Below are 10948 nucleotides of genomic sequence, written 5' to 3'. Positions count from 1 at the left end.
ATTAATCTTTGGCAATGCATGCGAGACACAAAAATTTCAACCCGATCGCAGCCGTGTCTGTCATGTCTCGTGTCAGCAGCAGCGTCAGTAGTCCAAGGTCAAAGGCCCAACCCAATCCCATCTAGAACGAGCAAATCTCCCGCGACGGAAGGACCCAGAGGCAAATGAATTGACGAAGCCGCCCCCAGTTGACACATGCCGGCCCGCCCGCCCGTCGCGCCAGCTGGATCGGCCAACCTCCCCAACCCTCCTCGCCTCGCCTCGCCGCGCCGTCCATCAAGGCGAGGAGCGCGTGCGTGACCGATGATATAAACGTGACGCGCCGCGCGCCAAGGGTGCACGCCACTCACTCAGGTTCCGATCAGGGCATTAGGCAGGAGTATCTCGCGAATGCGAATCCCCTGCCCATCCAAAACCGTAGTGACTCAGCAGGATCGGAGTTGTAAAGGGGCTAACAAAAGCCACAAGACTACAGCACCTGTGTCTGGTCCGGGTGTGTACATAAGCTGGGCGTGAGCAGCTCGGACACAAGCCCAAAGACAACGACTTTCCATCCAGTCCGGCTCGGCTTCCGTGCGGGGTTTCCCACGAACACGCACGCCGCCAGAGTCACGAGTCGGGTGGAGACATCAGACATGGCCACCACCACGACGGTGACGACGACGACGATGGCGGTGGTGAGCGCGCGCGGGAAGCGGCGCGGCGGCGGCGGCGGGGGGTGCTGCTGCGCCCTCGCGGCGGCCGCGGACGTCGTGCCGGCGTCGCGAGAGGAGCAGCGGCAGCCGGTGGAGGAGGAGGGGCAGCAGCAGCAGCAGCTGCTGCCGCGGCTGGTGCGGTTCGAGGAGCTGCCGGACTACCTGCGGGACAACGAGTTCATCCACGCCCACTACCGCTGCGAGTGGTCCGTCCGCGACGCGCTCCGCAGCACCTTCGCCTGGCACAACGAGACGCTCAACGTCTGGAGGTACACGCGCGCGCGCGCCGAGCCACCACCTCTCGTCTCCTCCCTCTCCCTCTGCTTCTCCGTTCTTTCGTCGGTGTGTTGTGATGACCGCGTTAGGCTGACTCGACTCGCCCGCGTGCATTGCCGTGCGCTTGCTTGGTTGCAGCCATCTTGGAGGGTTCTTCCTGTTCCTCTACCTCGCCGTCGCCGAGCCAACAGGGAAGGCCGACGCCGGCGCCGGCGCCGCCCCGGGCATCGTGACGTTCGTGCTGGCGTCAGCCAACACCTCGTGGTCTCCGTGGGAGACCAGCAGCAACTCGGTAAGCAACGGAGTCTTTGCAAAATTTTCCGTTTCCGTTTCAAGTTTGGACCTTTTGCATGCAGTCTTGTTCCACGCAGAATTTTTCTTAGCACTCCAAATTCAAAAACACAACTATGCATTGCACGCACACACTTTACTTTTCTTTTAGCCAAACACAAGCCATGTCCTGGAACATCATGCATTCGCATCCATACCAGGAGGAACTATTAGCATCAGTCTTCCAATAAGAAAGGGAGCGAGCTAGAGAACAGATACTCCCCAGCTGTGCAAATTATTGGCAGCTACTTCAGCGATCAGCGGCCACAAACTGAGCAGAAACTTTAAGCGCCCATACCTGGATCCAGTTCACGGCCGTTCCGACACAGACTCTAATTAGACAAGCACAAAGCACCCAGTTGGACTTGGTAAAGGCCAAGATCGCATCCAGACCACCACGACTGTGCAAACCCGTCCCACAAAATAGCTGCACATACACTAGGCGCCAAGCAGGCCAGGCTACACCCAGTTGGACATGACATTCTCTGTGGTTGAAGACTTTTCTCTTTTCTTTTTCTTCTTCCTACCTTGATAATGCTTAAGAAATTAGGTTGACACAGACACTGCGCTGGACCCAGCAGCTAGTAGGCCATTGTGTGGTACGACTTTGTTGCCGCCTCTGCTGAGATTTCAAACCAAGAACAGCTCAGAGTCGTGTGTCGATGCCTGGCAATGGTTAAGTACGACAAGCCTAAATGTGCTCATGGTCCTAGATTACGTCATTATCTCTGTCCGCAAGAACAATCGACAATTTGGTAGCTGGGAAAACTGTTGCGCTGTGCATTAGTCTTCCCTAGCTGGACCGTTTCTAATCAATCGATCGATCTCATCGCCCCACACCTAACTGCATTCATCGGTCTGTTCTGCTGAAACTTTCAACATCCAGCCAGCTAACTGAAACAGCGCAACCATCGCATCTCGAGTCTTCAGGCACCAACTTGCAGTCTTAATTTTGCGTTGTTATTAAAATCCCTGTCGTTTGTTGCACATGGCGATGCCGATCGAGCGAGAAAAATAAAGCATTTTTTAAAACCGTCCGGGGAAATTTTTAGTAAAATTTCCTCTGTGGCTCTGTCGGTTGAATATTGCTGCGTTCTGACAGCAGTTTGGTAGTGATCGTTGTTGCTGATCTGAGGCTTTCTTTGATGCCATTTTTTTTACAGAGCTTGACGTTGAGCAATGGTTTAACGACGGCCGTGTTCGGGAACAGCGACGGCCACGGCCACGCGGTGCCGAGGTGGCCGCGGACGGTGTTCCTGGCGGGCGCCATGACGTGCCTAGCCGTCAGCGCGGCGGCGCACCTGCTGGCGTGCCACTCGCGGCGCTTCAGCCGCCTCTTCTGGCAGCTCGACTACGCCGGGATCGCCGTCATGATCGTCGCCTCCTTCTTCCCGCCGGTCTACTACGCCTTCCTGGGCCTGGCGCGCACACAGCTCGTCTACCTGTCCGCCATCACGCTGCTGGGCCTGCTCGTGGTGGCGCTCCTCCTGGCGCCCGCGCGGTCGTCGCCGCGCCTGCGCCACCTCCGCGCGGGCCTCTTCGTGTCCATGGCGTTCTCCGGGGTGCTTCCCGCGCTGCACGCGCTGTGGCTCAACTGGGCACACCGCGAGTGCCACCTCGCGCTCGCGCTGGAGCTCGCCATGGGGCTCGTGTACGCCGCCGGCGCCGGGTTCTACGTCACCCGCGTGCCGGAGCGGTGGAGACCAGGAAAGTTCGACTGCGTCGGACACAGCCACCAGATCTTCCATGTGCTCGTGCTCGTCGCCGCTCTCACGCACTACGACGCCACCGCCATCCTCATCGACTGGCGAGAGGCAATGGCCACCGCCGGCGTCGGCGGGGCGTCAGCGCTCTTGTGACTTGTGACTCGAACGCGGGGCAATGTATATGACTATATGTAGGTGAAGGGAGTGCTACCGATTCATTCATTCTTTGTACGCGATGTAATCGATTTATTGCATCACAATCGAAATATTTGTTCGTGGCATTCCAGATGGAAAGCACCTATCTCCATCTGAGACGTGCGCAGGTCATGTGTGTGCGCGCGCAGCTGTTTCGGGTCCGTCACAACAGAGTTGGGCTTAGCATTTTTTTTTCATGAAACAGGGCCCAGGATACAGTGAAATGTTAAATCCTCTCACGCAGATCGTGTATGAAAGATTTTCACCTACGAAAGATTTTCATATGAGGGCAGAGGATACACATTTTCGGTGCAGTTTGAAGGCTCTACACTAGTCATATCGTGGTATACAACAAAAATCAACGAGCAAAAACGAAGACACAAACAAGATTAAAAAAAATGAAGACCCTATAATGCAAATTCATACAGAACAGGTAGTTTTAATACAATTTGAAACCGTCTTGATTTTCGTTCTGCGCCTTTATTATTACTGCACACAAGATTAGAGCAACGCACAATTTGAAAACAGCGAATTCTTTTGGTGAAGTTCTTAAAAAGGATAGCATATGCATGAAGCATCAGTCGTAGACGATGAGATTCTGGTACTCCTGCCCGGAGATGGCCTTCTCCATGATGGCCCTCGGCGTTAGGATACCGTCGTTGTCAAGGAACAGCTTCACCAAGTTCTTTGAGAAGCCGCTCCCCATAGCTACCCCTTTCTGCCCCGCTGTCACCGGCACGGACATGGAGTCTCGCAGGTTCCAGAACACTATTTGTGGCACCACCGCGCCATACCCGGCCTCTGTGAACTTCCTCGTGATCGCCTCGTAGTCTGTCTCCCACGGCCTTGACGATGCTTGGTCGAACTCCATGTCGCTGAACACGAACACCTTCCTTACCATCCGCTCAGGAGGCAGGTTTCCGCCGACCGCGACGCTGAGGAGTTTGTCGAACACAGCCTGGAAGTCAGTGTTCATCGTCCAGTGTTTGACAACCAAAAATGTTCATTTTGTGAAGTTGTCAAAATGTGAAACGGACTTCACCATTGCGTTCCTCTCATCGAGACGGTCAAGAAACATATATGGAATGTTTAATTCGGAGTCCGGATGAAGAAGTTATGCCCTCGGAAAGATGCCTCGGTGTCGGGAGTTCCGACCCAAGTCGGGACTTCCGACCGTCGGAAGTTCCGACGTGTGTCGGGACTTCCGGGAAGCCTGAAGAAATCTGCTCGGGTGTTTGGGGTTATCCCTACGTCGGGAGTTCCAACAAAAGTCGGAAGTTCCTACTGTCGGGAGTTCCGACTGGACTTCCGACATACCTGACAGAAAATCCTGTTCAGATCTGGCCTTTTGGATTTCGATCCGAACTGTTCCAAACTCGTGGAAAACTTAGAAAATAAGCCTTGGAGATGTTTCCTACTGGGATAAGACCACCCCCTCTATATATATGAGAGGATCATGACCGATTGAGTTCCCATCTTTCCAATCGTCATACAACCAATCTATCAACTCCTTATGCCCTAATTCCCCTCTCTCAACCTCTCTTGCTGTTCGTTGAGTTTCCCAGAGAGATTCAGCGGCATCCTAGGTGGCCTTGCTGGTCCTAGGAGATCCTCCACGTGCTCCTCCCTGACGGGTCTTCCCGGGAGAAGTTCAAGAGCTTTTCCGGCCAAGAACAAGCTCTACATCGGTCTCACCGATCTTTAGATTGGTTTGATCGATTACGCCGCGTTCTTGCTGCGTTGCAGATTGTGTGCAACCTCTTTGGGCGTCCAAGGCCCTGCTGGTGTGTTGGTTTGGGGTCATCCTCAACGTCAACATACTTTTTGGCGACTCCACTGGGGACAGCGAAGCAAATCAAGAATCAATCTACTAGCAACATGGGAGGCAACGATGGTGCTGCCACCGACAAGGGTGACAAGACCAGCCCCTTCAATGAGGCTAACATGATCTTTCCTCAATCCATGGACGAGCTTCTAGATGAGTTGCGCCAGAAACTTCATGCCAAGCTCAATGCCGATGTCAAGGCTTTCTTGGAGAGCTGCACCAAGAATCAGCACGACAAGGTCACTCAGTTCCGTGAACCCTCCTACGGCGATGCTACCGCTTCCGAATCTTCAGGCGCCGAGGAGAAGGGCAATGGAAAAGCTAAGTATGACGAGGAGGTAAATACTGATGCTTATCCTACTCATGCCAATTTTGCTCAGATGTTGATAGATGAAAGAAAATTGCATAGTAATAACCTTCAGCATCTTTCTAATCTACTTCAAGCACGTATGGATAAGTTAGAGAGCAAGACAACCGATTGTGATCAATCGGGTGCTATACAGCAACCTCAGTTTGGTATGCCTTTGAATTTTTATGAAAATCAAACCTCTCATGCTTTCACTAGCCAATTTCAATCGGCCCCTTCGGCATCTGAAATCGATAAGGCCGATCAACCTGGTGCTAGCACATCTACACGTACAGGTGTTGGTGCACAAAGTTCGGGTCGAGCTCTTCGAACCGATTATGGAGCAACAACAAATAGAGCTTCAGCAGGGCATAATGTTTTACCAAACCCACCAAAGTCACCTAGCCAAATTCCTACATTTAATGTTACTCCTAATGCTCCTACTATCGATTTTGATGATGCTTTGAATCGGTTTAAGGATGAATTGGCTAAATCTCTTGAGAGTAGTTTAGGAGTGCAACTTAAATTTAGTAGGAATACTTATCAAAAGTCGTACCCTTCTACTTATGATTTCATGAAAGCACCTGATGGGTGGAGGGTACCTGACTTTCAGAAATTTAGTGGTGATGATAGTAAATCAACCATGGAGCATATTAGCATGTTTCTTGCACAATTGGGTGAGGCTAGTGCTTATGATTTTATGAAAGTTCAAAATTTTGCTTTATCTCTTACTAGCACAGCTTTTGCATGGTTTACTTCATTACCATCTTGTTCTATTGGTTCATGAGCTGAATTAGAAGAGAAATTTCATAATCACTTTTATAGCGGTGCTCATGAAACAAGATTGTCTCATCTTGCATCGGTTCGTCAAGGGCGTGATGAGTCCGTCCATGATTTTTTCAAACGATTTAGAGAGATTAAGAACTGATGTTTCCATTTAAATATTTCTGAAAGAGATTTAACTGATTTATGCTTTGCTGGTTTACGTTCTATTATTAGAGAAAAGCTTGACCATTATGAGTTTCACAATGTTAATCAACTTATGCAAAAGGCCGTTTCAATTGAATCGCGCTTTAAAGAGTCTCGTGATGCTTATAAATCTCATCGTCAGAATGTGCATTTTGTTGGTGATTGTTCCGATGATTCTGATGATGATAATAAAGAATGTTTAGCTGCTGAAATTAAATGGCCAGCAGAGAATAAATTGGTTACTTGTCTTTCTCTCAAGCCGATTCATAAAAATTGGAATGAGGAAATGAAATTTACTTTTGATTTCTCTAAATGTGACCGAATCTTTGATGAATTGTTGAAATTCGGTTATATTAGAATCAATTATACATTGCCTTCAGCTGATGAGTTAAAGAGAAGGGCTTATTGCAAATATCATAATTCTTTTTCTCATGCCACTAATGATTGCAATGTTTTTCGTCGGCAGGTCTAATCGGCCCTTAATGAGGGACGATTGAGTCTTACTGAAATGCAAGTTGATAAGACCCCTTTTCCGATGCACATGGTTGAAGCAGGGGTGCCCGCTGTTTTGATTCGTCCAGAGCAAGCCGATAAAGCACAAGGCAAGAATGTGATTATCGATGAACCACGTGTAGCACCGAATGTCAAAACAAATTCAGGGCGTAAAGTGGTGCTTGAGAAGGATGATGAAGGAAAGAACAAGTTGAAGATCACCGCCGGATCAACGCAATATTTGAAAAGGCAGCGGTGGTATGAAACAACGACGGCACAACAGAGGCTGGCTAGGCCAACTCCACTAGTTGGCCAAGCCGACTCCAGCACATAGTAGGGCCAGTCGGCTCAACCGACTCAAGGAGTCAGTGTAGCTGACTCTACCACCACCTCAGCCAAGTCAGCTGAGCTGACTGCGCCAGTCGGCTTAGCCAACTCTCCTGGTTCCAACAGCTCCGGCGCCTTCGGTGTTCGTGTTTTGCATACATTTGTTCCACAACGACCGGAGATTGGCACCTGGAAGATGAATGAGAAGAAGAACCAAGGAGAGTTCGTGAAGAAGCAATGCACCTTTGACAGGCTCATGGCCAAGTATAAGCAACAAAAGGCCGATTCCTAGAATTGGCCGTTTAAAAAAAGAGAGTCTACTCCGCCTAAGCGAGAAGGTGACAAGATCAAGCAATTGGCGGTGGTGCAACCAACAGCTCCATCTCAGAGAGTTGTTCCTCGTGTTTCTCGCTGGGATCCCCCGATTCCGCCTCTAGTTACACCGCAATGGGGCCCTTATGGAGTTTGGGTGCCGTATCCTCCGGCAGCACCCGTGCATAGCCAACAAAGGTGGGAAGATCCTGCTGGTTCAATTCCAAGACCCTCTGTCTTTAGCCGATTGAACAATTGTCAATCGAGCTCTAGCGGTACAAGTCAAGATCGTGTGATTACCTCTAGGACTTTGACTCCACAAGAGTCGGGAAAGGCACCAATGCAGCAAGTTTATGTGCCTAAGAAGGTTGAGATTCCCATCGTTCCCCCACCAAGAGCTAGGCCTCAATCAGTTATCACAATCGGCTCCATGGAAGCTCCTGTCACTAATCATGATGGGACGATTGTAATCGAAGAAATTCCGGCATCTAAGCAAGATGAAGATCCTAAAGATGTTTTTGGAATTGAAGAGAAGAAACGCGTCGAAGGAGATTCCAAGTACCGGCAACCCGTATGGTGTCCTCATGGGTTGAGTAAAACTCAACGGCGCAAATTGCAGCGTGCCCGACATAAGCAATAGAAGAGGGAGAAGCTTGCCAAGATGGAGAATGAAATCCTCAACCCCGTATAGGTTGAAATCCCTCCGGAAGTTTGAAACACCACTACTGCTACCGGCCAGTCGGCTAAGTCGACTCTAGAGTCGGCTAAGCGAACTCCTGTGTTGAGCCAATCAGCTAAGCCGACTCCTGAGTTGGCTGAGCCAACTTTGCCTGCCCTTACTGCTTCAGAAGGTCTAGAGTCAACTAAGTCAGCTTCCGAGCCAGCTGAGCTGATTCCTGCTATCTCGGGTGCCTCTGAGGTATCCTTTGATGATTTTGCTACTACTGTTGCTGCTCTAGTTGGCATGGAGGTTCCTGAGGTTCCCAACGAGGAGATGGTTGACTATGAGCCTACTCCAGAGAGAGTGGAGGTCAATGTAGTTGTTTTATCTACTGATTACTACATCGTGGCAGATGACTCCATGGTAGCAGAATTTAATTTTGCAACGGAAAGCGCCGTATTTCAGAAACTAGATGACTCCATCAACCATCTCAAGCCTCTACATATGAAGGGTTATATCAATGGCACACCAGTCCATAGCATGTTAGTGGACAGTGGGGCGATAGTGAACTTGATCCCGTATCCGCTTTACAAGAAGCTCGGTGGCACTGATGAGGAGCTGATCAAGACCAACATGATGATCAGCGGTGTTGGAGGAGGTGCTCCCATTCCGACCAGAGGAGTTGCTAACATGGAGCTCACCATTGGAAGCAAGACTTTGGCCACGACATTCTTCGTCGCCGACGTGCAAGGTAGCTATAAGTTGATACTTGGGCGTGATTGGATCCATGCCAATCGTTGCGTGCCATCTAGCTTGCACCAATTTCTCATCCAATGGGTGGGAGATGCTGTTGAGGTCGTGCATTCAGATTCATCGGCTAATGTTGCTGCAACCGATGCTCCTATACTCGGGGGGCATGATGCTATTGCTTGCTTATCTGGTAGAGATCTTTCTAGTTTTGAATTTATTAGTATTACCAGGCAAGGTTTTGTTCCTGTGTCCTTGAAGCCAATTGATAATTGGCTCAATATCATCATGTAATCATTATTGTAATGGATGCTAACGTTGAATGGTTAAAACATCGTGTTGAACAGTATCGGGCTAATAAGACCGATGTCTGTGAGGCTATTGATGATTTTGATGAGCTCGATAAGTTGGGCCAAGGTTTTACGTCGGCCGACCCTTTGGAACAAGTTGATATTGGGGATGGCTCTGTGCCTCGGCCGACGTTTATTAATCAAAATTTGGAAGCCGATTACAAAGTTGAGTTAATTGCGCTTCTCAAGGAATATGTTGATTGTTTTGCATGGGATTATACAGAGATGCCTGGATTGAGCCAAGAGCTTGTTGAGCATCAACTCCCTATTAAGAAAGGATTCAGGCCTTTCAAGCAAAAACCCCGTCAATTTAATTCTACAATTTATGATAGGATTAAAGAAGAGATTAATCGGCTATTGCAAGCGGGGTTTATACAGCCATGCAGGTATGCGGAGTGGGTCTCTAATATTGTGCCTGTTGAGAAGAAGGATTCTAGGAAGATCAGAGTATGTATTGATTTTAGAGATATGAATAGAGCTACTCCAAAAGATGAGTATCCTATGCCTATAGCCGATATGCTTATCAATGATGCTTTAGGACACCGGGTTATTAGCTTTCTTGATGGTAATGCCGGTTATAATTAGATTTTCATGGCCGAGGAAGATATGTCTAAGATGGCCTTCATATGTCCTGGGTTTGTTGGTCTTTTTGAGTGGGTTGTGATGACATTTGGGCTAAAGAATGCAGGTGCTACTTATCAAAGAGCTATGAATTTGATTTTCCATGATTTAATTGGGGTGATTATGGAGGTGTACATTGATGATATTATGATCAAATCGGCCGCCCATAAATCTCATTTGGCCGATTTGCGTCTTGCTTTTGAGAGGATGCGCTGTTATGGATTGAAGATGAACCCACTCAAATGTGCTTTTGGGGTATCGGCTGGAAAGTTTTTAGGCTTCATAATTCATGATAAGGGCATAGAGGTTGATCCCAAGAGGATAGAGAAGATCAAGAAAGTTAAGGCACCTACGTGCAAGAAGGACTTGCAAAAGTTCTTGGGAAAAGTGAACTACTTGAGAAGATTTATTGCTAACTTGTCTTGGAAAATTATTCCTTTCACCCCTATATTGAAGTTGAAGGATGAATCTGAATTCACTTGGGGGGCAAAACAACAAGAGGCATTTGAAAAGATAAAGGAATATTTGTCAACACCACCAGTTCTTCGTGCACCTAGGAGTGGAGTTCCTTTCAAGTTATATATTGCTGCCGAAGAGAAGGTAATCGGGGTTGTTTTGACTCAAGAAGACGAATGTAAAGAATATGTGATTGCTTATCTTGGTCGCCGTCTTTTTGATCCCGAGACAAGGTATGCCCATATAGAAAAATTATGCTTATCACTGTACTATGCTTGTGCTAAGATGAGACATTATCTTTTGTCTAGTACATGTGTTGTTGCTTGCCACGCCGATGTGATAAAGCACATGTTATATCGGCCAATTCTTCATGGAAGGATAGGCAAATGGGCATACGCATTAATAGAATATGACTTGACATTCGAACCATTGAAAACATTAAGAGGTCAAGTTCTTGCTGATTTTATTGTTGAGCATGGTATTGATTTAGATGATGAAGTCAATTACCTTACTTTTACTCCATGGAAATTATACTTTGATGGATCGGTTTGTAAAGATGGCCAAGGTGTTGGTATTATTCTTATTTCTCCTAATGGTGCTGAAATTGGAATGTCAAGCCGATTAGATTTCTCTTGTACCA

General features: G+C 48.4%; 1 protein-coding gene across 1 annotated transcript; it reads left to right on the top strand.

Moving 5' to 3' along the window:
* The first annotated feature begins 405 nt into the window (after positions 1–405).
* Positions 406–3301, top strand: LOC136528920 (heptahelical transmembrane protein ADIPOR2-like). The gene is made up of 3 exons (XM_066521923.1): positions 406–964; positions 1110–1263; positions 2465–3301. Exons 1-3 carry the CDS (start codon positions 636–638, stop codon positions 3158–3160), a joined length of 1179 nt encoding a protein of 392 aa, XP_066378020.1. The 5' UTR covers positions 406–635; the 3' UTR covers positions 3161–3301.
* The last annotated feature ends 7647 nt before the right edge of the window (positions 3302–10948 follow it).

This window comes from Miscanthus floridulus, chromosome 19, assembly GCF_019320115.1.
Source record: "Miscanthus floridulus cultivar M001 chromosome 19, ASM1932011v1, whole genome shotgun sequence".
In the NCBI taxonomy this organism is placed as follows: domain Eukaryota; kingdom Viridiplantae; phylum Streptophyta; class Magnoliopsida; order Poales; family Poaceae; genus Miscanthus; species Miscanthus floridulus.
The sequence above is the reverse complement of the archived record's forward strand: the minus strand, read 5'-3'. Positions and strand labels throughout refer to the sequence as shown.

Bases quoted from the DNA above. Each gene is read 5' to 3' on its own strand.
- LOC136528920 (XM_066521923.1), top strand. From the start codon at position 636: ATGGCCACCACCACGACGGTGACGACGACGACGATGGCGGTGGTGAGC. The intron at 965-1,109 runs GTACACGCGCGC...GCTTGGTTGCAG, and splicing joins GAGACGCTCAACGTCTGGAG to CCATCTTGGAGGGTTCTTCC. The intron at 1,264-2,464 runs GTAAGCAACGGA...TTTTTTTTACAG, and splicing joins GGGAGACCAGCAGCAACTCG to AGCTTGACGTTGAGCAATGG.